Here is a 27271-nt window from a genome sequence, read left to right on the forward strand (position 1 = left end):
CTCTTGAATTTAATAATTGTTTCAAAACAAGCAAACAAAAACCTCATAAGTTACAGATATACAAACTTCTGACACTGGCAACTCCTTCCAAAATTGCTAAATAAAGATCTTAAAAAATAATTCCTAATATCAACAATTACACGTTTATTATCAGTCATGGAGCATTTGACATACAAATCCCTCTGTACACAAACAATTAGGAAGCTATTAAAGAAAAACTATTTCAGACTCTTGACCTTGCAGTGACCTTCACCCTGTTTGGATAAACTCTGAAATGTAATCAGTTCATCTGCTGGCTACAATCATTTTGGCTGGCTACAATCGTTTTTGAGACATCACCCTAACAAGACCAGCCATGCTGTATGGTTTAGAGGCAGTGTCACTGAGGAAGAGACAGGAGTCAGAGCTGGAGGTAGCAGAGCTGAAGATGTTGAGGAACAAGTACATCAGAGGGACAGCTCATGTTGGATGTTTGGGGGATGAAGTAAGGGAGGACAGATTAAGATGGTTTGGACATGTCCAGAGGAGGGAGAGTGAGTATATCGGTAGGAGAATGTTGGACATGGAGCTGCCAGGCAGGAGGCAAAGAGGAAGGCCAAAGAGGAGGTATATGGATGGAATAAATGAGGATATGAAGCTAGTGTTGAGGATGCAGAAGATAGGGATAGGTGGAGAGAGATGATTCAGTGTGGAGACCCCTGGATGACCCTGGAAACAATGTTAGTTAGTGATGGAGGAATTTTTAGTAAACTCATCAGGACTATGAGGAATAAAAATAAAAATCTTGGCAAATTTGTGTAAACCTTTTTAGCCAAACTGCTTCACATAAGAAAGGAAACACACGTTACAAACCACTTCATGTCTTATTAAAAATAAACGAGTCCAAGGATCACACCATATCTTTTACAGGCTTTTTATGTAAAAAGATGTTTATTTGCACATACAATATATTTCCTTGCTTGTTTGTTGAGCTGACTGACCACATACTGTATGGGAATGTAGATTTTCTTCTTGTTGTTTTTTTTTTTGGAAAACAGGATCATTGGCTACAATATGGTGAACCACCTTCACTCCTGAATCTGCACCACAGCACCAATCCACATGGGTGTTGCTGTACCTAGTGTGTGTACCTCTATCGGTGATGCACATAGATGCTGTGGTAGTGTGGAGAGTCAGAATCCAGGTACGGTACAGTTTCTCTAACTCCTCTAAAGCCACCTGGACTCTGGTTCTCCAGACTAGTTAATCCACCAATCTGTATGGTGTGCACCAGTAAAGTAAATCTGTAAATCCCGGCCCAATTCCCAACTAGAAAAATCTAATGTATTTACAAAGATCAATTCTGGTCATCTTAATATCGAACAAAATTCATTTACTCAGCCTCCCTAACCATTTTTACCATGGTCAAGGTGGTGGTGACTCCGGAGCTCATCCCAGGAACACTGGGGAAAAGGGAGGGAATACGTCCACGTCATCACAGGGCACCATGTACGCACTCGTTCACACCCGGGGCAATTTAGAGTTGTCGGCACCTTATCGAGAAGGAAACGGTAAACCTGTGGGAGAACATACACCTCCACAGTAATCCAAGCTCAGGGATGGCAACACTACCTGTTGCTACTGACAATAAATTCATGGAAAATACTTCCTAGAGACGTTTGCTTGTGTTTTAGATGTAACGTTATTCTCTGCCTGGTGCATCGCCATACAACATACATGGGTCTTGTACATACCACAGACGATCCCTCTCATTTAAAGAGAGCAGCTTGTAATTTTTAAATGTTTTTAAGACCTGTGCAAACCATAGGATTAAAAAGAAAACAATAAAAATTTGCAATATTGCCATGCAGTGGAAGGTGTACGCTTGTCATTGCGAGAGAGATTTGTCTCACGGTCAGCAAAAGGTTTTAAAAAGTACAAACTGCTCCTTTAAAGAAAGGCTCAAAACGAACTCCCTCTCGTTTGGCAGAGGAGTCTTTCTGAGTCAAGTTGGTTAGGTGTGTTTAGAGAAAGACAGAGTACAAGAAAGGATGTTGGCAGGATCCCTGTACGGACTAGAGCTGGAGAGTGAAGCTATCTACTTGTGAGTGTCTTTTTAAACGAGTCAGCAGCATTTTATTTCCTCTCGATTCCTCCTTATCACTCTAGTTTAAGTCTCTCGTTCCATCTCAAGAGTCACTGTCGGACCCGTTGCTGCTGTCTCGGCTGATCTCGATCTGCAGCGATGGAAGGTTGTCCAGTCGGCTTTTCTTCATTTTGTTGGACCGCTGCTCCTTTTGCTTGATCATCGCCCCCCACATCTTTTGCAGCTGTGAATCGTCATCTTCGTCCTCGGAATCGTCGGCCCCGTCCGACTCGGCATCGTCCCTTTGCCGGCTCCCACGTGAGGAAGGCGCGCTGCTCCCTAGCCTGGCAGACATCTTTCCATCGCTTTGGCTCTCTTTATTTGACGGACCCAGACGGCTCCACAGACCTCCTGACAAAAAAACAAAAACAAAACATGTACAAAGAAGCACAGACGTCAGAAAGGAATACCATACAGTCTGTTATTTTGTCTTACCTGACTTTTTGTCCTTTGTAGGCTCCAAGTAGAGGCCCCGTGCTTCTTGTTTAGTTGTTCCAAGCCTGCTGTGAACGTCAGTAAGTGTCTCTCTACGAGCGGCTGTGTTTCTCAGAGGGACAGGAGACACAGAGCGGCGCCTTTCTGGAGAGTGCGGCCTCTTCCCCAACCTCTGTCTCACATCTGGGGAAAAGAGAGAAGTATTATATTTACAGTTAATGTAGTTAATAAGTATGTCTTTGTTGAATAAGGATGATTATGTCTTTATGAATAAGTCCCACCTGTCTTTCCAGTGGTGGCCACAAGGGGACGCTGTGTCCTCGTTTGTGAAAGTCCTTGCCTTTTCTCCTCCAGTAACTGCCTGACATCGGTCACTTTCTCTGAGGTAGGTTTGGTCACACCGCTACCAATACGACTCCGTATACTGCTACTAGAGGAGCCCGAGTCACTCCGAATGGAATTTCTAGGGATGGAAGAATAAGTTAGTCAGAGTGTTTTTTGTTGTTTAAAGAGAGACTACTATTTAAACCTCGTACCTGATGGTCTTAAGGTTATTTTCCACCTCGTCCGCATACATGGTCATCTTCATGCTTTTTTTAGGTGAAGGTGTTGAGATCATCTTCAGCTCGAGATCGTAGTCCATTTCGTCCGAATCCGAGGAGTCGGAGAAGGAGCCCCCCAGACGGCTACGGAGGCCACCTTCTCCAGGCTGCGACCCTCGTTCCTTGTCTCTATATTCGACGACTCTGTCGTCAGCGTCCATGTCTTCCTCTCCATCCTCTTCCTCCTCCTCTTCTTCTTCAATGGGCTCCTCTGGTAGATTCACCAGGTCAGCTGTTATTAGGAAGAGAAATGCTCTAGCGTCAGGTAGGAGGTGTTGACAAATTAAAAAAAGAAAGAACATCTACAGTGAGACTGATGAATGAAGTGCCAGACTGCGTGACTAAGCCCATAAATCTAACAGAGCAGCCAAGGCATGAGTCTGTATATGACTCATACCTGAATGTCGGTGTGTGTACGGTGGAGTGTGTCCCATACTGTCTCCGATTAGGGACTTTTTGGTCTTCAGAACATCGCGCTGGATTCTCCGTGTATGATATCTACGTTTCCTGAAGAAATACAGAAAAGTAAGAGCACACGTTAAACCTGCTGAAAAGCAAACCGGAGCATCAATTCAAACTGGAAACAGCTAGTCATCCTTAAATTCCTAAACACAAGTTAGTAGTAAGAGAGAAACTATTTTCCCAAAAGTGTGTTAAAAATAAAATATATTATCTTACCAAGAATTGCTCAGGATGCCCTTCATACCCCCATAGTTTGGATTGCCGTATTTCATATAGTACCGACTTCGCCTTGCAGCACCAAGCTCTTTTTTATCATCTGTTATCAAAAGACGTGTTATTGCGTTAGTTCTGGGATGCTTCTGAAGCAGTTTGGTCTGCTTGCTTTAAATACAAAAAACCAGATGCAAATAGAGGAGTGTTTAAATCCTAAAAAAGGAAAAACCATTTATCGAGCAGGACTAACCCTACAGGACTTACCCTGTGTGGCAAAACGCATGAACAGCTTGTTGCCTTTGAAGGATTTGGTCGCAGGGCGCAGGTCATTACGGAGCAGAGACTCGTGCTCTGCCTGAGACAGCTCATCTGTCTGCAGACCACAGAAAACACCGGCTATAAACTTCAATCATATATTTTCTAAAAAATCAAATTATTTAACCTTTGAGTAATTCTTTTACCTGGGTAATTTCCTGTGTTGTTTTTTTCTCAGTTTCCTCTTCACTGTCACTGGCTTTTCCTTCACTGTCTTCACTGCTTTTGTCTGCCTTCACCACCTCATCTTCATCATCATCAACCTCCCCTTCCTCTTCATCAGAGCCATGATTCCGCCTCACTACTCATGATTTAAGCGAAAGAAAGAAAGAAAAATTAATAACGGAAATCCATGGTCTTCAACAACATCCAGCCTTCAGCCAAAAGTGGGAAAACTTATGAAGGCAAATGTTCTTCATGTACACTGATCAGCCATAACATTATGACCACCTGCCTATCAGGTTGGTCCCCCTTTTGCTGATAAAACAGCCCTAACCCATCTTGCACTGTGTATCCTGACACCTTTCTATCAGAACCAGCATTAACTTCTTCAGCAGTTTGAGCAACAGTAGCTCGTCTGTTGGATCGGATCACACGGGCCAGCCTTCTCTCCCCACGTGCATCGATGAGCCTCGGCCGCCCATGACCCTGTCACCGGTTCACCACTGTTCCTTCCTTGGACCACTTTTGATAGATGCTGACCACTGCAGACCGGGAACACCCCACAAGAGCTGCAGTTTTGGAGATGTTCTGATCCAGTGGTCTAGCCATCACAATTTGGCCCTTCGTCAAACTCGCTCAAATCCTTACACTTGTCCATTTTTCCTGCTTCTAACATCAACTTTGAGGACAAAATGTTGACTTGCTGCCTAATATATCCCACCCACTAACAGGTGCCATGATGAGGAGATACTCAGTCTTATTCACTTCACCTGGCACTGGTCATAATGTTATGCCTGATCAGTGTTTATAATGTTTAAGAAGACTGACAGGACTAACCTCTCTCTTCTTGGACCGGAAGGTCAGTGGTTTTGGACTCGGCAGCGTTAGTGTCGTCTTTGTCAGGCATCCGGCTCGTGTTAATCAGAGCTCGGGTTGAAGTTATGTCATCCAGCCAAACCACATTACCTATAGCAGTTCATTTTTAATAATGTTTCAGCATTCACAACGTCAATACACTGAACAATTACATATTGGTCAAAATACCGATATTGATTCTACTTGGTACAGAACTTACAGGATGCATCATCGATCCACTCGATGTGTGCTGGAGGATACTCTTGAAAGTAACTAAACACATCCTGGGTGCTCATGTCGTCCACGCCACTCAGATGTAAGGCTTCCAGTCGGATCTTGGGAATTGCTAAAAGAAGAAATAAAAAGTGTTAAACATGATTCGTGAATTCTTAAATTTAATTATGACAGTCTAAATAAGACATGTCCATTTTACACTGATTTCATTTCCTATATAAAACAGTTTAGCCAAATTGCACGTCCTCACCAGACTCTTACCCTAGACAGCACTTTGTTGATATAAAAGTGACCATAGCCTGTTGCTGTTTTTAAGAGGAGCATCCCCTGCACAGCAACAGCACAGGTATCAGTGGATATGATGATGATGTACCCAAAGTATCTTAAACAGCATTCAACTACTAAAAACATCACTGATTCTGTCGTTCACCACCACCAGAGAAAGCAGTATGATTAAGTAACCTGAATTTTCATTATTTCCAATTTCAGAGAAGAGTTAGAAGGAACCTCCCAGTTCTGGTTCAGGTAGAAAAATACCTCTTATTACTAGAAATGCCTGACTTACAATTTTGTAAAGGCTGCAAAAATAAAGCACAATAAAGCACAAAGCACCAACAAGACATGTCTAATGATTTTAAGACAGAGCAAGGCAGACTTTAAATTAATAATTCATTTCTTATTAACAGAGAACCATGAGCTAAACTAGATACACAGGTGATCCAAACATTAGCCAGAGTATTTTTTATCCTGAATTACTTGGCTTTTATTCATGGTGCATGCTTACAGGTTTACCCAAAATGCCATTTGACTACCCACTGATAGTGGAGGAAATGGTAATTATCCTTCCTTTACCAAAAAAGAACTGATGCAGCAGTGCTTTAGTACAACTGAGCTGCCACTACTGGATCCTCAAACAAAACCATTTGGATAAGGGAATAAATGGAAATGTAATGGATGCAGTGTCATGTTAAATGAGGTAAAAGAGGTTGTGTAGAACCCAGGCTGAGAGTGTGTGGCTTGTGTGTGGAGCGTGCATTCAAATAATTCACAGAATTGAGCAGAAATTACAGCACTGCAGCTTTTAAATCCAAAAGTTTTGGGACACCCCTCCAAACCATTGAGTTCAGGTGTTGTTTTTCAGGGGTTGGGCTCGGCCCCTTAGTTCCAGTGAAAGGAACTCTTAATGCTTCAGCTTCATACCAAGACATTCTGGACAATTTCATGCTCTTTGAGTGAGCTTGGTGTGGAGGAACTTGACTGTCCTGCACAGAGTCCTGACCTCAACCCCATAGAACACCTTTGTGGATGAATTAGAGTGGAGACTATGAGCCAGACCTTCTCATCATCACAACATCAGTGCCTGACCTCACAAATGCGCTTCCAGAGGAATGGTCAAAAATTCCCATAAACACACTCCTAAACCTTGTGGAAAGCCTTCCCAGAAGAGCGGGACAACTCCATATTACATTCATGTGCATGTAAAGGCAGATGTCCCAGTTTTGTCCGGGCTCGCAGTCTCCGTTCTAATTCATTAATTACCAGGTTTAATTGTTAGTGCAACACTGAAATTTAACTCCAGAATGGTCAGTTTCGCTCAAAAATTGATATGCAAGATGTTCGATGTTTCACGGTAGTATAAAGGCACAGCTTGTGGTAACATCTTAAATGGCAAATAAATTGTGTCACTTGTCTCCTCAAACGAGTCACGATAAACAAATAAAGCAAATCTTGTCCTGTGTTGTTGGAAGCATTACTGATATACAGTACATGTATGAACCCTTAGTGTCATCACAGACATGGAGCACATGTTTAATGCTGTTCTTACCTTTCTTCATAAGCTCTCTGTCCAGCACCACGTTCCTCTGAGCAACACTGTCCTCTGCCCGGAAGTGAAATCGCCTCGCTCTCTTTTCCTTTTTCTCAATTGCTTCCTGAGTGAAAACAATCACGCACAAGACTAGGAGTCAGCTGATTACAGAACAAATCAGTATTATTATGACTACTAAAACTGTGTGTGTGTGTGAGAGAGAGAGAGATAGAGAGACAGATACCTTGGATGTTACATCAATGCCAGTAATAAAAGCTCCTGCCTTGTTCTCATATCTCCGGCTTGTGTCCTGAGAAAAGGTCAACATAGTGACTGGTCAGCCAGCTGTGCTACACATGACACTATTATTAATAAAACGGAACTCCATAATCACATCAGACATTAAGGGGGACAGATATACGTTAGTGAGTGAAATGATATTAAATTAAGATTTGCAAATGAATCCTGAAACCGAGCTGGCGCATGACTTTCTTTCAGGAACTTAACCCGGTACTGTAGTGTACTGTAGAGCCATGCAGCTGCCAGTTAGCAATTAACACTAGCTAGGCTATTTAGCTACAACTAACACCAAGAAGAAAACTTGTGGTAATTAACATTTTATTACACAGTCACGGTTAAAAAAACACAAACAAACAAACAAACAAACAAACAAAAAAAACATGTTCGCGAGAGTAAATCGCATGCTGTTGGGTTACACAGTGACTTTGACACAGTAAAGCTCGGCTACTCGTGATGTGGAAGTACTCAAATACTCTACCGTCCATCCTGCACCAACCACCGGTCGCTTTCACTACGCAACACCGCGGCTCGAAGGCCTTTCGCGCAAAGCGCCCTCGCACTCCAATTAGTCAGCTAATGCTACTTAGCTTACCGGCAACAATTCCTTTAAACTTCGGCGAACAGGAATGGATTCCAGCTCAAGTTCCCCCTCCTCCACCTCCATGGGCTCGGCTTCACGAATATTCCGGTCCGAGTCCGAGTCGGAGTCGGAGTCTGAGCGGTCCGAGGCGCTTTCATGTTTGACAGAAACCCGCAAACTGCGAACAGCCGCCATGATGAAACAGGCTAGCTAACGAGCGACCTAGCTCAAATGCTAAGCCTCTTTTCTCAATGAACAAAGTGAACCGAAAACTAGTTAGCGCTCTGCTAAGCTAACGCACTTCCAAGCGAAACCCCCCCAAAAGCGCAGCGGCGCAGTGTGACTAGCGCGCTGCCTCTGAGGGGGAGGCCACCTGTTGGTGTCGTGCTACCTTCACGATCCACCGTGATTAGTGTAATGAAGGGTTTCTAATTAAAAGGTACCTTCAATAGAACGTGAATGTGTGTTTTCGACACGACAAATCGCGCAAAGTTGTGACAACACTCTGGGATGAAGAAGACAGTTAATAATGGAAAACTATCATAAATAGTAATGTAGAAAAATGCAGATAGCTGTGTTTTATACAGATACAGACAATGTTAAGACAAAATGTCAATCCCAATATATAATTTTTTTCATGTTTTGGTACGATTACCACCGAGGCACCGAGCCACCGTTTGTGTTTCACTGATATTACATTTACATACTATACACCGATCAGGCATAACATTCTGACCACTGACAGGTAAGACTGATGATCTCCTCATCATGGCACCTGTTAGTGGGTGGGATATATTAGGCAGCAAGTCAACATTTTGTCCTCAAAGTTGATGTGTTAGAAGCAGGAAAAATGGACACGCGTAAGGATTTGAGCGAGTTTGAGAAAAGGGGCCATGGCGACAGGGTCATGGGCGGCCGAGGCTCCTTGATGCACGTGGGGAGAGAAGGCCCGTGTGGTCCGTCTGGCCCGTATGATAGAAAGGGGTCAGAATACACAGTGCATTACAGTTGGCTGCATGTGCTGACCCCTGTGCACCGCCGAAAGTACCAACAATGTGCATGTGAGCATCAGAACTGGACCATGGAACAATGGAAGAAGGTGGCCTGGTCTGATGAATCATGTTTTCTTTTACATCACGTGGATGGCCGGGTGCGTGTGTGTCTCATACCTGGGGAAAACATGGCACCAGGATGCACTATGGGACGAAGGCGAGCCGGCGGAGGCAGTGTCCTGCTTTGGTCAATGTTCTGCTGGGAAACCTTGGGTCCTGCATCCATGTGGATGTTACTTTGACACGTACTACCTACCACCTACATTGTTGCAGGCCATGTACACCCTTTCATGGAAACGGTATTCCCTGTTGGCTGTGGCCTCTTTCAGCAGGATAATGCTCAGTGCCCCTGGTTCAGGAATGGTTTGCTGACCACAACAACCAGTTTGAGGTGTTGACTCCGCCTCCAAATTCATCTCAATCCAATCCAGCATCTGTGGGATGTGCTGGACAAACAAGTCCCATCCATGGAGACTCCACCTCACAACTTACAGAACTTAAAGGATCTGCTGCTAACATCTTGGTGCCAGATACCACATACAACCAACACAATATTTAAAAGAAGGTGGTCATAATGTTATGGCTGATATGTGTATATAAACAATGTACAATATAGTTGTCCTATACAACACAGCATATGTGCATGTTTTAGTTTTAGACAATGTAAAATTGAATATACAGTGAGGGAAAAAATGATTTGATCCCCTGCTGATTTTGTACGTTTGCCCACTGACAAAGAAATGATCAGTCTGTAATTTTAAAGGTAGGTTTATCTGAACAGTGAGAGACAGAATAACAACAAAAAAATCCAGAAAAACACATTTCAGAAAAGTTATACATTGATTTGCATTTTAATGAGTGAAATAAATATTTGATCCCCTATCAATCAGAAAGATTTCTAGCTCCCAGGTGTCTTTTATACAGGTAAGGAGCTGAGATTACAGTAGGAGCACTCTCGAGGAGTGCTCTTAATCTCAACTCCTTAACTGTATGAAAGACACCTGTCCACAGAAGGAAGCAATCAATCAGATTTCAAACTCTCCATCATGGCCAAGACCAAAGAGCTGTCCATGGATGTCAGGGACAAGATTGTAGACCTACACAAGGCTGGAATGAGCTACAAGACCATCGCCAAGCAGCTTGGTGAGAAGGTGACAACAGTTGGTGCGATTATTCCCAAATGGAAGAAACACAAAAGGACCGTCAATCTTCCTCGGTCTGGGGCTCCATGCAAGATCTCACCTCATGGAGTTTCAATGATCATGAGAACGGTGAGGAATCAGCCCAGAATTACACTGGAGGATTTTGTCAATGATCTCAAGGCAGCTGGGACCACAGTCACCAAGAAAACAATTGGTAACACACTACGCCGTGAAAGACTGAAATCCAGTAGCGCCTGCAAGGTCCCCCTGCTAAAGAAAGCACATGTACAGGCTCATCTGAAGTTTGCCAGTGAATATCTGAATGATTCAGAGGAGAAATGGGTGAAAGTGTTGTGGTCAAATGAGACCAAAATCCAGCTCTTTGGCATCAACTCAACTCGCCGTGTTTGGAGGAGGAGGAATGCTGCCTATGACCCCAAGTACACCATCCTCCAGGTGACAGGACAACTGCACCGCATCAAAGGGACGATGGACGGGGCCATGTACCATTAAATCTTGGATGAGAACCTCCTTCCCTCAGCCAGGGCATTGAAAATGGGTCGTGGATGGATATTCCAGCCTGACAATGACCCAAAACACACGGCCAAGGCAACAAAGGAGTGGTTCAAAAAGAAGCACATTAAGGTCCTGTAGTGGCCTAGCCAGTCTCCAGACCTTAATCCCATAGAAAATCTGTGGAGGGAGCTGAAGGGTCAGCCACAAAATGACTTGGAGAGGATCTGCAAAGAGGAGTGGGCCAAAATTCCTTGAGATGTGAGATGTGTGCAAACCTGGTGGCCAACTACAAGAAATGTCTGACGTCTGTGATTGCCAACAAGGGTTTGCCACCAAGTACTAAGTCATGTTTTGCAAAGGGGTCAAATACTTATTTCACTCATTAAAATGCAAATCAATGTAGAACTTTTCTGAAATGTGTTTTTCTGGATTTTTTTGTTGTTATTCTGTCTCTCACTGTTCAGATAAACCTACCATTAAAATTACAGACTGATCATTTCTGTGTCAGTGGGCAAACGTACAAAATCAGCAGGGGATCAAATCATTTTTGAAAAATGATATATATAGGTAATGATATATATATAGGGAAAAAATGATATATATAGGTATATAGAATAGGTATATATAGAAAAAATGATATATATATGATGATATATAAATATATATAGGTTAATCAAAATGATCACAAAAGGAAACAGAATTCTTATAAAATGCTTTATTTATATATTATTTATTTATTTATTTATTTATTTATGATACATAAGAAAGACATTGACTGGGACTCAATGAGTTATTTGTACCACAAATATTCAAGTCACCTAAACTATATTGTGTAAATCGGTGCTTTTCTGACAAAAATATACAGAATAAAGATTAAAACAATACAAAATATTCTTAATTAAGAAAATCAGTAGTCATAAACATACAACTAAATATATATATATATATTATTTGAAAATAAAATATCAAAGGATTTTACCCAGACTGTAAGAAACAGAAATATTCCAACATTATGTACGACATTTTTCATACAAAGGGGCTTTTATTGTGGCCATCACTACTGACTTCATAGTTCCTAATACTGAAGGGATTTGATCAAAACACCTTCAACATTAAAATGATGATTGAAATGGACCGGTCATCACATGTGCATGAACTGTGAGGACTGTTAGATCGCTCAGATGATGAGAGGTCAGAGTCGGAGTGGTCAAGGCTTATTTTAAGGATGGTGTGTGCCGCCCTGTGACACTCGTGCGGCCACGGCTCTGGTCCAGACGGCCCACTCTACCCTGTGGATGTCAGTTTTCTCTGCTCCAAACACAACCCTGTCCACAAGTGGTCATTATTATTAGTTTACACAGTACTGAAATTGAAATGATTTATCACAGCTTCAGGCAATTCAGCAAACAAAATATAGTTTTTTATTATTTCAGTTTCATTTCAAATCAACAGAAAACAGTACTTTCTTTTAAATGATAAATTTTACACGTGCTTTATTCCAAATACAACTGGTGTTTAGTCACAATATTTAAGAATATATTTTAAAATACTGGAACTAAACTTAACTGGACGTACATTAAAATAAATATGCAACCAAACAAGTTAAACTATGTCTAAAAAAATGATGACACGTACCACAGTCGATAAACTGCTGAAATCTAATATTAGCTCATGGTAAGTAACGATGAATTGATATTGAAAAAGCCAAAACTCATCATTATTAAAATATGGCCACAGACTGGACCAGGCATGTTGCCAACAGAGAAAACCAGAGTCTGTGCAAATCACTGAGCCGCCAGAATCGAGAGCTGGATATCTGTGGGGATTAATAATAAAACATCAGTTGAACTATATTCTGATGTCCTAATTCATATCAGTATACTTAATAACTATACACACTGGTGAGTTCATTCTAGTTATTAAATTTATAGTGATGTCAGTCAGGGAATTATCAGCTAAAGGATTCGTATGTTGCTCTGGGAAAACATTAGACTGTGGTTAGTTTGAATGACCTTGTGAAAGAAAATTTAGCCAACAGAACAGAATGAACTGAATAATCAGGGATTATTTCTGAGATGTCATGTGGTGGTCATGTGATGACTTATTTCCAACTGTACAATTCTTTTCACTATGAGTGAAATTTAATGCTCTAACTTTTCTATTGTACACATACACCGGTCAGGCATAACACTGAAGTGAGTAAGACTGATGATCTCCTCATCATGGCACCTGTTAGTGGGTGGGATATATTAGACAGCCAGTCAACATTTTGTCCTCAAAGTTGATGTGTTAGAAACAGGAAAAATGGACAAGAGTAAGGATTTGATTTGCGAGGGCCAAATTGTGATGGCTAGACCACTGGATCAGACCATCTCCAAAACTGCAGCTCTTGTGGGGTGTTCCCAGTCTGCAGTGGTCAGTATCTATCAAAAGTGGTCCAAGGAAGGAACAGTGGTGAACCAGCGACAGGGTCATGGGCGGCCGAGGCTCATTGATGCACGTGGGGAGAGAAGGCTGGCCCGTGTGATCCGATCCAACAGACGAGCTACTGTTGCTCAAACTGCTGAAGAAGTTAATGCTGGTTCTGATAGAAAGGTGTCAGAATACACAGTGCAGGAAAAGGGGGACCGACACAATATTAGGCAGGTGGTTATAATGTTATGCCTGATCAGTGTACATGCAAAATAGTAACATATTTCAGGTCAGGGAAGCTTCTTCAGACCTAATGTGAACACATGAAGGGTTTTCCCAGGCCACTATATCATTGGGGGTTGCTTCCCCAAGTCGTTTAAATCATTTGATAGTATTATATAGTACAACAATTAAAATAAAAAAATAAGCAATGTGCAAAGGTGTGGACCGACACACAATGTGCTGAAAAACAAAGCTCTATCCGGTAAGAAGAACAATATCAACAACCAAAAAAACAAAACAAAAAACAAAACAAAAACAGTGCTGGCCTTACAGTATAAACAAGTGCATTTAACATAATATCTCTATATGGCATTTAAAATATCACAAAGTTAATAGCTCATTGTGTTTGTCTGAGTGGACAGTTACTATACTCAAGTTTATTCCCAATCAGAAATTGTGCAACTAGAATAAATATGTGTGATGATGTATGAAGGTGATCTCTAAAGCAGTGGAATTTCTCCAGGTCGAGATTCAGTACTCTCTTAGGAGAACCTAATATTGCTAAACACTAACTATAAATCTCACTTCATACATGATATTTCATTTGATTATTTATTCTCTAAAATGCAATTCATTTCCTGGGTGTTTTCTCCTCACAACTCTTCCTCCTAATCACCGAGGAAGAAGAATTTATTATTTTCAATTTTTAATCCAATTGCTTTCTCGGTCACTCATACCAGTACCTGACTTCAGCTGAAAACTCGACTCTGATTGGTCAGAAGATGATTAAGTTTCTATAACAGCAGCTCTGAAAGCATTTCTGGCAGCAGGATGAAATGACAAGTTTCTATCAACTCGCTTGTTCTAATACATTGCACTGTTTATTTTGTTTGAGCCTTATTTAAGCGGAGTAGGCACACTGAGACAGAAGATCTTACCGTTTCTATAGTAACGAGTCACGCCGGGATTGGTACTGCGTGTTGCAGATTTTCCACATAAAGGGATTAAAACTGAGAGAGTAATGCTTTCCGTGAGCAGTCTCTTCGAGGATTGAGAACTTTCCCGTTTTTTTGTTCGCCTTTCAACTTCCAGAGAGAGAAAATATTGAAATGGAGTGAGGTTTATAGCTGCTATGACACTCTATAACTATGAATAGATACACTATATTGCCAAAAGTATTCGCTCACCCATCCAAATAATCAGAATCAGGTGTTCCAATCACTTCCATGGCCACAGGTGTATAAAATCAAGCACCTAGGCATGCAGACTGTTTTTACAAACATTTGTGAAAGAATGGGTCGCTCTCAGGAGCTCAGTGAATTCCAGCGTGGAACTGTGATAGGATGCCACCTGTGCAACAAATCCAGTCGTGAAATTTCCTCGCTCCTAAATATTCCACAGTCAACTGTCAGCTGTATTATAAGAACGTGGAAGTGTTTGGGAACGACAGCAACTCAGCCACGAAGTGGTAGGCCACGTAAACTGACGGAGCGGGGTCAGCGGATGCTGAGGCGCATAGTGCGAAGAGGTCGCCAACTTTCTGCAGAGTCAATCGCTACAGACCTCCAAACTTCATGTGGCCTTCAGATTAGCTCAAGAACAGTGCGCAGAGAGCTTCATGGAATGGGTTTCCATGGCCGAGCAGCTGCATCCAAGCCATACATCACCAAGTGCAATGCAAAGCGTCGCATGCAGTGGTGTAAAGCACGCCGCCACTGGACTCTAGAGCAGTGGAGACGCGTTCTCTGGAGTGACGAATCGCGCTTCTCCATCTGGCAATCTGATGGACGAGTCTGGGTTTGGCGGTTGCCAGGAGAACGGTACTTGTCTGACTGCATTGTGCCAAGTGTAAAGTTTGGTGGAGGGGGGATTATGGTGTGGGGTTGTTTTTCAGGAGCTGGGCTTGGCCCCTTAGTTCCAGTGAAAGGAACTCTGAATGCTTCAGCATACCAAGACATTTTGGACAATTCCATGCTCCCAACTTTGTGGGAACAGTTTGGAGCTGGCCCCTTCCTCTTCCAACATGACTGTGCACCAGTGACCAAAGCAAGGTCCATAAAGACATGGATGAGTGAGTTTGGTGTGGAGGAACTTGACTGGCCTGCACAGAGTCCTGACCTCAACCCGATAGAACACCTTTGGGATGAATTAGAGCAGAGACTGAGAGCCAGGCCTTCTCGTCCAACATCAGTGTGTGACCTCACAAATGCGCTTCTGGAAGAATGGTCAAAAATTCCCATAAACACACTCCTAAACCTTGTGGACAGCCTTCCCAGAAGAGTTGAAGCTGTTATAGCTGCAAAGGGTGGACCGACGTCATATTGAAACCTATGGATTAGGAATGGGATGTCACTTAAGTTCATATGCGAGTCAAGGCAGGTGAGCGAATACTTTTGGCAATATAGTGTATATAGTACGACGTGTCATTCTTTCATTAAACATGCTGTTATAGAAAAATAATCAATGCCTGTTTTTATTCCTTACTTCATTGACAGAGCCTCAGAGAGATTTAATCAAGCTACACTGATCAGGCTTAACATTATGACCAGTGCCAGGTGAAGTGAATAAGACTGATGATCATGGCACCTGTTAGTGGGTGGGATATATTAGGCAGCAAGTGAACATTTTGTCCTCAAAGTTGATGTGTTAGATGCAGGAAAAATGGACAAGCGTAAGGATTTGAGCGAGTTTGACCAAATTGTGATGGCTAGACCACTGGATCAGAGCATCTCCAAAACTGCAGCTCTTGTGGGGTGTTCCCGGTCTGCAGTGGTCAGTATCTATCAAAAGTGGTCCAAGAAAGGAACAGTAGTGACCCAACGACAGGGTCATGGGCGGCCAAGGCTCATTGATACACGTGGGGAGCAAAAGCTGGCCCGTGTGATCCGATCCAACAGACGAGCTACTGTTGCTCAAATTGCTGAAGAAGTTAATGCTGGTTCTGATAGAAAGGGGTCAGAATACACAGTGCAGGACGGGTCAGGGCTGTTTTGTCAGCAAAAAGGGGGACTGACAATATTAGACAGGTGGTCATAATGTTATGCCTGATCAGTGTATGTGCAATAACGCAGCGCTCAGTGACCACTGTGACATTTAGCCAAAGGGTCAAAGATTTTAATCTGATTTGTGAGGTTGGTACAGATGACTGCCAACTACTGTTGTTAAGACTACTATAGTTATTATTTAATTATAACAGTAACTGGTCCCTTAAATTGAATGGGCTTAATAAATAAAACAAATATAAATCAATATAAAACTAAGAAAAGTATGGCAATAACAAAAATTATTATTTTAACACAGTGTAACTGGTGTGTGTTCTTTAGAGGTAAGTTCAGGAATCAATAAATCTCTCGATAAATAAATATCTACCTAATATTTGTTTGGTAGGATAATGCAGGGAAAAAAAGAATCTGTGCAGAAGTTATAAGGGAGTCTGTGAGCTTTGTTCAGACTGAAAGAAGACCCCGGCTTTTACCAAGCATAATAACAGATCAAGGACAATAAAGAGACTCTAATCTCATTCAGCTGAGCTGTCTAAGACAATAAAGCACAATGCAAAACATAAGCCATGAAATCTTGTCGGAAATACGTTGCAGCAATGTTGTCCTACATAACTTTCACTGTTCTGTCTCAAACCAGTGATAGTCCGTTGCTATAAAAAGCTCGAGCATCATCCTACAAACTCATCACAGTCCCTTATTTTGGCGAAAAACTTCATCGTAATCATAGGCTGACTTTTCAAGGTCAACAGGATCAGTGGTAGGATAAACCCCACTAAGCTCTAATAACGTTGTGTTATTTGTGTATATGAAATGTGTGTGTGTGTGTATGTGTGTATGTGTGTGTGTGTGTGTGTGTGTGTGTGTGTGATCACATCACTCATGGCATCTTGTAGGCAGCTCAAGCTTTAGCAATATTTCAAATTCAGTGTCCCACTTCCTCAGCATGGTGTCTTGTTCCACAGCTCTCATCCAGCTCACACAGTGCTCCTGGTCTCTCTTCACTGTCCGGTCACTAGTGCCCCTGTCCAGAATGACAAGATCCAGTTACATCATAGTCGAGTAGAAGGCAGATACAATAGAGTGAAAAGTTATTAAATAAGATCTTACAGGCGCCGCGTGGCTCAGCTTGTCGAAGCGGAACCTCAGGCTGGACCTGGGAGAATTCTTATTCTTGAAGTCTTTCGATAGTGACAAAGCGAGCAAGTGAACATTTAAATGAAATAATATCTCATTCATAAGTGAGCAAAGAATGAGAAATAAAATCCATGGCTGCTATTTGACAGCATCTGGAGCAAAACTTAATTTGAACATATTAAGGAAATGTTCATGTTTGTAAATCATTACCTGTGGGACTGCGGCACATGATAACAGGAGTCCCTACACTTTGACCCTCCACAGCAAGAGAGGAGCTACACACAGGTGACAAACTGGGAGAAACTGGGAGATTGATCTGGAGAGAAAAAGAAATGTTCCTCATTTTGCAACTGCAACCATTTTCCTGCTAAATTTGTGAACACAACCCATTCAATTTAATTCATATTATACCTGCAGAGATACGGTAGCAGAGCAGCTTTACAGAAATCTGAATGTAAATTCAGATGTCTAGTTTGCATTAAAAAACAATGGCATTGGATGATTCAATTAATTAATTAATAGCATTATTAAAATTCGAAAATTGGACTATATGTGATTCAGACAGCCATCTGAAGCTCTGTTACTATGCAACACCATCCACCAACCACCAACCATGACATGGCTCCCATAGCATGAAGGGATTAGATTAAACTAATCTAAACTCTGCCCACACACACACACACTCACAGGGTCTCCTTCCTCGAGTGTGTCCGTATCACCAGCCACGCTACTGAAGCTGCTTGTGCTTGATGGGGAGCGAGAGATTTCTGGGCTTTGAGCACACTCCAGAGGCTTCAGAGTTGGTCTATACTCAGACCCAAAAGATAGACAGACAGAGAGAGAGAGAGAGAGAGAGAGAGAGGGAGAGAGAGAGAGAGATGACTGAAAATATGTTCTGAAGAAGTATAGAAGTTAGAGACGTTAATTAACTAGTAAGCAAATTAAAACAGCATGAATGAGTGAAGTCGGAGTATAAGATGATCCCTCTTCATTCTATTTGCTTAGTCAGTGAAAAAACGTCAACATATATGTCACCTTCCTGCTGTTTTATTATTTGTACTTCTATAAGACACCCACCGGTATAATCTAGTTGGCGTTTTGTCCCATTACATACATTCACACTGAAAGTTAAAAATGTAGACTCTATTACACAGCATTAGGGTTTTGAATACACTATATTGCCAAAAGTATTGGGACACCCCTCCAAATCATTGAGTTCAGGTGTTGTTTTTCAGGGGTTGGACTCGGCCCCTTAGCTCCAGTGAAAGGAACTCTTAATGCTTCAGCTTCATACCAAGACATTTTGGACAATTTCATGCTCTTTGTGGGAACAGTTGTATGTTACCTCCAATCTACATCTACAATCTGAAGCTCTAACATGCAGTCTTCCATTCAGGTATGAAACTTTCTCATATTAATAAATAGCATACTAACTATTCAGGCTGAGCTCTAACAGATTTTTATGTGAGAAACTTTAACCGATCAGCCATAACACTGTGAGCAGTGAGAGGTGAAGTGAATAAGACTGATGGTCTCCTCATCATGGCACCTGTTAGTGGGTGGGATATATTAGGGAGCAAGTGAACATTTTGTCCTCCAAGTTGATGTTAGAAGCAGGAAAAATGGACAAGCGTAAGGATTTGAGCGAGTTTGACCAAAAGGGCCAAATTGTGATGGCTAGACCACTGGATCAGAGCATCTCCAAAACTGCAGCTCTTGTGGAGTGTTCCCGGTCTGCACTGGTCAGTATCTATCAAAAGTATCCTATAAGTATCCTTTAAGTCCTTATGTACTTAAAGGATCTACTGCTAACATCTTAGCACACCTTCAGGGAGTCCGTGCCTCGACGTGTCAGGGCTGTTTCGGCAGCGAAAGGGGGACGGGGATATTAGGCAGGTGGTCATAATGTTATGCCTGATCGGTGTATAGTACGATACAATATGATAACCTTTACTTTGCCTTACAAGTCACAGAACATCTAGAGGGGTAAAGGTGACTTCTAGGTGAATTCTAGGAGTGTATTGTTAATGATTTGTGACAGTACCTCTCTTTACTCAAGCAGATCTCCGGAGAACTGGGGTTTGATGAGGTCTCTGATTTAACCTCTTGTGAAAGGTGACCGTTGTCTAGACTCCTCTGATCACAGAGCACACTGGAGTGAAGTGTGGACAAACAGAGGAAATCATTCAGCAGCCTTTTCCCTCACAGCAGGAGTGTGAGGCTGTGTGTGAGCAGTCATTTCTCAGTGAGCAGAGTTTGACAATAAACAGTACAGACTTGGGATGATTTATAGCCTCCTTCAGAGCTACGGTGCATCAGAGGCAGTTCTATGGCTGAACCGTTCGCACTTGCTTTTTATTTCTCAGCAAAGCATTTATGAAACATTGCAAGATTACAGAACGTGGGAGTTACATGAAAGAGCTTCACATGTGTGTGGCAGCCTGGGAATAAAAACCCTTCACACAGTGAACTTTTGACATTTTCTGCTATTTACAGTACGTAATTCTCTTCTGATTCTGTTCATGTTTGAGTTCTGCATTGTTTTCTGGCACACAGCTCAACTATAAATGAAGTCATAGCATTATAAAGTCTACTTTTCCCGCAAAGTGAAACGGGTAATCGTTCATTTAAAGATTCAAGAACATCACAGACATTTTCACAGCCAGCATTTGATTACAAACAGAATGAATTAGGCTTATGTCTGTTTTGATACAGCATAAAGCTATCCAAGAACTGTGTGAGGAAATCACACAAGTCCCAAAATCGTGCCAAAGCACATTATAGACAGAAAAAAACCAGGCAAGTATAAACTGACAGGTGTTTTCCCAGACCACCACACATAAAATAAACATGCTATGGTTAGAATATTACAAATATGGCAATAACCAAGAACCTAAATAAAACGATCAAAACATTTGCGCTCAGTGGAGGTCAGTTTGATACTGAGTGCGGTTGTGTTTCTGTATGTCATTGTGGCTGACCTGCGTGTTAGCCGATCCGTCTGCCCGTCCACGCTAGTGTGCAGCCGAGGGAAAAGACACGAGCGTCTCTTCACCGGGCTCTTCAGAGGAGACTTTGCCGTAGATGACACCGGGGACTAAAAAAAATGAAATTCACTCAATGCTCCATGTTAAAAAATGGGAAGCTTCCAGGCTCGGGTTCATCACTGCTGATCTAAATAATCATTCATGTTGTGCAGGACAGTGAACGGCACTCCTGTAACTGTGAGTGAAAAATGTCATAGTGACCATCGTGAACCTGGAATCATTTTCTTTCTCAGCACAGAGCTCAGCATCACTTCTTCAGATGACTCATGAAGGAAATGCAAAAGTTCAAGGCTGGAACTGTATCTTACAACTAAATAAGATATATACATTTTTTTTTTGCAAATAATACAAATAATGTCTATTAAGATGGACATGCATTTTTGTGTGATGTTAAATTCTGTTCTTTTCTAGCTTCTGTAACAACATACACCTATTAAAGCACATTACACTGATCAGGCATAACATTATAACCACCTCCCTAATATTATGTAGGTCCCCCTTTTGCTGCCGAAACATCCCTGACCTGTCGAGGCATGGACTCCACTAGATCCCTGAAGGTGTGCTGTGGTATCTGGATCACCAAGATGTTAGCAGCAGTTCTTTTAAGTCCTGTAAGTTGCCTCCATAGGCCCCACATTGCAATTTACAGGACTTACAGGATATTTTTTGATAGATACTGACCACTGCAGACCGGGAACAATCCACAAGAGCTGCAGGTTTGGAGATGCTCTGATCCAGTGCTCTAGCCATCACAATTTTGCCCTTTTGGTCAAACTCGCTCAAATCCTTACACTTGTCCATTTTTCCTGCTTCTAACATCAACTTTGAGGACAAAATGTTGACTTGCTGCCCAATATATCCCACCCACTAACAGGTGCCATGATGAGGAGATCATCAGTCTTATTCACATCATCTCTCACTGCTCACAGTGTTATGGCTGATCTGTTTGTATATTTGTTCATGGATGATCATCTTATAACAGTTTCCCTGATCACATCTTGAGGACCCCAAATTGTTATGCATTTAAGGAGAGGACTGGGATTGTGTGTCATGACTGCAACTTATCAAAATCAAGAGATGAAATCAAAAGCATACATCTTATCTCATCTCATCTCATCTTCATCTCATTATAGTTGCTTTGATTAGATGTCCATAAGGGCACTGAACCCTGAATAAATAAATAAATAAGAGCTAGCAAATGGTTACATGTTCTTTCTCTGGTCTGGTCTAGCTAGAAACCATGACCACACTCCACAGAAATATGCTTATTTTTTTCCTTATAAGTGTCCACTGCCAGTCTCTGATGTAAAGGCCACTTTGATTAACAACCCAGCATGCTGAACGGATCACCGCTGCGCCATAAGAGCTGCTTCAGATTGATAACAATAATAATACGACCATTTTCAATGTTCTAGTTCATGTGCAGAGAAATAATGGTTGATAAAAATTTTGCGTCATACTGTAGGTGACCCTATTATTTGGACCTGTGAGTGTGTTGATATTGTGGATGGTAACATGGCATGCTCACCGAGTTCCTATTGCACTCAGGGCTGCTGTGGGTGAGACCCGCTCCACTCAGACTGTTGGGCACTCCTCCTCCTCCTGCAGAGCGGCCATGCCTCTGAGAACCCCCCATTGTCTCCATCGAGTGACTACGCACACGCATTGCTCGCTGAGACAGCCAGAAAAAAAAAACATAGGTAAAAGGAAAAGGGAAGAGATCTCAGTCAGCTTTGCTCTCAGAAGCAGTGAGGTTGCTGTGCCTGATTTTTTTAATGAAGTCATTTCTGTTTCTGGGCACCTTGATAGACTCCAGTATTCCCCCATGGCTTCCGTTCTCCATTCGTTCCTCATCACCGCTGAGCGGCTGACCTAGAAGCACCTGAGTCTGTCTGTGCAATTCATTATGGAGGCTGTCCAGCAATGCTGTCCGTGTTCGTTCCTAACAAACATACAGAGGGAAAAAAATTAACATTTTATATCCATACCAAATAATTTGTAAATAAATTCTAATATATAAAATATCATATAATATCAATGATATATAATACATACACTATAGTGGCAAAAGTTTTGGGACACCCCTCCAAATCATTGAGTTCAGGTGTTGTTTTTCAGGGGTTGGAGTCGGCCCCTTAGTTCCAGTGAAAGGAACTCTTAATGCTTCAGCTTCATACCAAGACATTTTGGACAATTTCATGCTCTTTGTTGGAACAGTTTGGGGATGACCCCTTCCTGTTCCAACATGACTGCACACCAGTGACATGGATGAGACAGTTTGGTGTGGAGGACCTTGACTGGCCTGTACAGAGTCCTGACCTCAACCCCATAGAACACCTTTGGGATGAATTAGAGTGGAGACTGTGAGCCAGGCTTTAAAAAAACGCTTCTAGAGGAATGGTCAAAAATTCCCATAAACACACTCCTAAACCTTGTGGAAAGCCTTCCCAGAAGAGTTGAAGCTGTTATAGCTGCAAAGGGCGGGACAACTCCATATTACATTCATGTGCCGGTACGTCCCAAAACTTTTGACAATATAGTGTAGATCATATAATGTCAGGTGAAGCTGAATAATTTGCCAAAACAAGACTAATGAGCATCCATCTTGTAATATGAAAAAATTCCGGAGAAATTTTTGATCTAGTGTTTAACTAGAAAGTGCATTACCCTGGTCAGAGGTGTGGCAGAGCCAGATCATATCAGGGGGACACTGGACATTGGCAGTAATGCACAGAGAATAGACTACACACACATTCACCCACTGAAAGAATATACTGTTTTGTACATACCTCAAGCTTGGCAAATCGATCTGAGCGGTAACAGGCCAGCTCAGCATTGATCAGCTTAGACAGCAAAAACTCTCTGAATTCTGGACCCTGTGGATGGACAGAATGAGACAGCAAATACAACGACATGCAATAAAAAAATCCTTTCTAATATAGGAGCAGCTATTTTGAGCTGAGCTATTTACCTTTTTGAAGACTGGCGGATTTGGAAGCGGAGGACCGAAGTGTGGCACATCGTCTCTCGCTGTGACGGAGACCTGCAACGCATCATTTAGCTAATACATAAAGATATCTTATTAAGTCTGGCGATGACAAGCCAGATAAATGGACTGTCCTTCTTTATTATATCCATCGCTGTCTATCCATATGGAAAACTGCATGTTTACATGTAATGTTTACTGCAGTTTACTTACCACTGTATGTTAATATGTGCACATTCTCTTTAATGGCATGTCCTGTTTATGAACAAATCGAATCAATTTGTTTCACATAGGCGTTAAAAGATGATTCATTTATGACCTTAAAGATGTATGTTTTCACCTTTGTTAGGAGTTAATAAATGTCATGTGTTAGGAGGGCTGCTTACTGTATTTGTATTGATTTTGCAATTATTTAAATGAATTTCTGTTAAATGAATCATTTTATTTATTTATTTATTTATTTATTTATTTATATTAGAAGGTACAGGAAGAGTGTGTGATACAATTTCAGCCATAGTTAGATAAAGAAAAACAATCACTAATCAATAGATTACAGAATTTGTCCAGTTTACAAAATCATGGCAAAAGAGTCGTTTGGAAGTTGATTCAAATTCACATGATATGATTCACTGAAAAGAATAGAAATTCCAACCTTACTATATAAACACAACACACCTGCACGTAGATTACCATAAACACATTTTAGATCTGCCTTGTGCTTTATAGTTTAATTAATTATAAGTAAAATCACCAAATGATGCTTGATATAAATATATAAAAATATGGAAAATATATGTTTTGCGTAATGGTATAAATTAGCCTTGTTTAGCCTTTTACCTTGTACGTGGTGTCGTCTGACCCAGGATTTTCCACCTGGACCAGGATGTATGCGTGAAGAAAGTTGGATGCGATCATGTCAGGCACGAAAGGTGTGGCCTCTTCTTGGAAAACTGTTGCCACTATGTCATTTCCTATATGTCTCTTCCTTTGAAGCTGTACATGGGCGAAAACAAATTATACCTATACATATATAAAATTTTTGAAAAATTATCAAATATATCAGCCCAAGTAAATTTACACATTTAGCATGTCTAACAAAGCTTTATTACTATAGTGCTGTAGCTAAACTGCAGCATCTCAGGCTGAATATCTACCTGCTGTGTGTCTCCTTCTGTGAAAGGTAGCTTGGTAGAGACGTGGAACATGAGCTCCTGCCCTTTGAACACAGTGTAGACTGATTGAGAGCCTGTCTGCCCATTACAGACATCCAGACCACCTCGGAAACTAGAAGAGGAGAGAGATATCAAACTCAGTGAGAAATCTGAAGCCTCGGTTCCTTACTTTTCTCACTGATATACATTATGTACTGTGATAATTTTGTCTTGGTATTAGGGAATAGTAAGAAATAAAATACTGAGCATCTTCATTTGTGAAAGTATTCTTTTCCCCCGCAGTTGAAAGTTTCCACTATTTTTAGCCCTTGTGCTTAAATAAGCATCCATTTAAAAATAAAAGGTTTTTTTCTTCTGCATGATAAGATGCCCTTGTGATGCCCTCTTATCTCACTTACCCTTTAAAATCCTGCAGTTCCACGCAGTCTCCCAGCACTTGGAGGAACTCGGCGAAAGCTGGTGTTTCCTCACTGTTTCCAAACAGCTCCTCTTCTGAAGTCTGCGTTAAACAGAGAGAATAATTCATCCACAGTTTAATCAGAAAGGATCGGCTAAAGTGAGTGTAAGAATATAGAAGGTATTGTGTAAGGTCACAAGGGCAGGGAAAGGGAAACAAAGGCAAGTTCAAGCGGAGGGGAATAAAGAAAGTGAGTCAAGAGCTTTGCATGCAAAGCACACTATATATAGTGCACATCTTAAATCCATACGATAGTTACAATAGATAGATCTGAGACCTGGATTTGTGTATATGGGTTGTATGGGTGAAAGTGTGTATCACTGACCTGACCAAACTTCTGGTAGATGACACCAAACTTGAAGGTGTTGTTAAGCTCATGTTCGTCGTAGTTCATGATTAACTGAGATCCCTGTGAAGTAAGAGCAGGAGATTTCAACAGAGTTTGGAAAGTCAATCTGGTCAGAAATTGTTTAATCAAAGTCTGAATTTCACTCACAGAGTGAGCTTTCTAAGCTAATCTCTATCCCCTAGAGCAATTCTGTGATTATCTCAGACAAGATTTTCAACAGGTTTACTGAGAAAAGAAGGAAAAGCCTGTTTATTTAAAAATCATGTATAATGAACATCTAAAGTTGGATTCCAGTGAATATACCTATATGCAACATTTTCCTGATTGCTTCGGTTAAAACTGTGCTATCATTTTCTCATGGAGTTAAGTCATGGAGCTATTGTACAGCCATTGTGCTGTAATGATGTCCATAAAAGGTCAAAAAAGTCATCATTATGATTCCATATTCAATAGTATTTTTATTAGCTACCTACGGTGGCCGAGAAGTGCAGAACACGATAACAAATCCAAAAATGATTCAGACAAAGTGGAAAAAATAGGTACAGTTTTTTGCGAACTGAATTCTTCCCTCTGATTGGACGAGACATCGGTCACTCAGGATCTACAGGAAGTCCAGCAGTAGCTGCAGCAGTAGAAAGTGGATTGGTGTGTGTATGAACACAGCTCTGCTCTTATAGCGCTCCTTACCTCCTTTAATCTGGAATAGTTTGCTCTTCCCAACATTCCTGTGTTCTTCAGGTGTGTTTTTAGAGATAAACTAATCTTTACTCCATGATACACTATCAGTATATCCAACATCACACTGACCATATGAACGTCCTTCCTCACAGTAGTGTTGAATGAACCATTTTCTTATAAAGATAAATATATATGTTTGTTATTTTCTTTAAAAGATTTAAAGTTGCACTATCACAGAAAAAAATGGTTTAAAGTGAAGGTAGAACTCCAGAAATGTACAAGAAATAAAGTTAGATACACAATATCCTACTTCCTGTATATCCTGAGTGACTGATGTCTTGTCCAATCTGAGGGAAGAATTCCATTCGCAAGCTAGACCTACCTTTTCCACTTTGTCTGATTCATCCTTGTGTTTTTGGGATTTTATTTTGCTTTGCACTTCTCGGCCACCGTAGCTACCAGCAGATGAAAACAGATCTCTTGATGAGAAACAGGATTAACCAATCAGGAACCTGTGCTTTATCCATTTCTCTTAAAAAAAAAAAAAAAAGCTACAGGCCAGCTAGCCACACTCTGAGCACAGGAACATCGTGATGACATCTGATGAAGTACCAAAATTTCTACTGCAGGAGGAGACAGTTTTATGGTTTTATGAGATAAGATGCCTTTGCAGAGCTGTGTAGAAATGTCAGTGGTCTGGAAGTAATCCTTATAAGAACTAAAGTTCTCAGTCCTATAGACTGGACTCACCTTAGGATACAGGACAGGACTGAACCTGAAGCTGCCAATATCTTCACAAAGCAGCTACAGAAAGAGACAGAGAGACAAGGGGAGAGAGAGAGAGAGGGAGAGAGAGAGAGAGAGAGAAAGAGAGAGAGGGAGAGAGAGAGAGAGAGAGGGGGAGAGAGAGAGGGAGAGAGAGAGAGAGAGAATTACAATCTAATGAAGGCTCACTGACGTCAGTCACTGCAATGAAACGCTATGATCAAAGTGATCAGAATGGTTGGGGTTT

The 27271-nt window shown here is 41.4% G+C and overlaps 2 protein-coding genes across 8 annotated transcripts in view; both read right to left on the reverse strand.

Annotated features, from left to right (window-relative positions):
* Positions 1-889: 889 nt before the first annotated feature.
* ncbp3 (nuclear cap binding subunit 3) lies at positions 890-8438 on the reverse strand. The gene is made up of 13 exons (XM_058415507.1): positions 8103-8438; positions 7455-7520; positions 7229-7334; positions 5390-5515; positions 5152-5280; positions 4299-4453; positions 4102-4210; positions 3841-3940; positions 3560-3669; positions 3097-3394; positions 2842-3023; positions 2561-2743; positions 890-2476 (listed from the first exon to the last, which is right to left on the reverse strand). The coding sequence occupies exons 1-13, from the start codon at positions 8283-8285 to the stop codon at positions 2169-2171; spliced, it is 2055 nt and encodes a 684-aa protein (XP_058271490.1). The 5' UTR covers positions 8286-8438; the 3' UTR covers positions 890-2168.
* A 7054-nt stretch (positions 8439-15492) lies between these two features.
* rap1gap2b (RAP1 GTPase activating protein 2b) overlaps positions 15493-27271 on the reverse strand; it is a 43884-nt gene continuing 32105 nt past the window's right edge. For 6 of the 7 annotated variants that reach the window (XM_058415501.1, XM_058415502.1, XM_058415504.1 and 3 more), the window contains 15 exons: positions 27010-27063; positions 25558-25641; positions 25174-25274; positions 24758-24887; positions 24441-24596; positions 23589-23660; positions 23407-23493; positions 22419-22559; positions 22146-22289; positions 20552-20667; positions 19615-19722; positions 18258-18375; positions 17781-17886; positions 17544-17614; positions 15493-17457 (listed from right to left, as the gene is read on the reverse strand). In XM_058415501.1, the coding sequence (XP_058271484.1) occupies positions 17449-17457; positions 17544-17614; positions 17781-17886; positions 18258-18375; positions 19615-19722; positions 20552-20667; positions 22146-22289; positions 22419-22559; positions 23407-23493; positions 23589-23660; positions 24441-24596; positions 24758-24887; positions 25174-25274; positions 25558-25641; positions 27010-27063 (1497 nt within the window). In that variant the 3' untranslated portion in view covers positions 15493-17448. Of the gene's footprint in view, positions 17458-17543; positions 17615-17780; positions 17887-18257; positions 18376-19614; positions 19723-20551; positions 20668-22145; positions 22290-22418; positions 22560-23406; positions 23494-23588; positions 23661-24440; positions 24597-24757; positions 24888-25173; positions 25275-25557; positions 25642-27009; positions 27064-27271 lie in introns of those variants that run through there. The other variant, XM_058415505.1, reaches the window with a different exon arrangement.

The sequence above is a fragment of the Hemibagrus wyckioides genome, linkage group LG18 (assembly GCF_019097595.1).
Source record: "Hemibagrus wyckioides isolate EC202008001 linkage group LG18, SWU_Hwy_1.0, whole genome shotgun sequence".
Taxonomy (NCBI): domain Eukaryota; kingdom Metazoa; phylum Chordata; class Actinopteri; order Siluriformes; family Bagridae; genus Hemibagrus; species Hemibagrus wyckioides.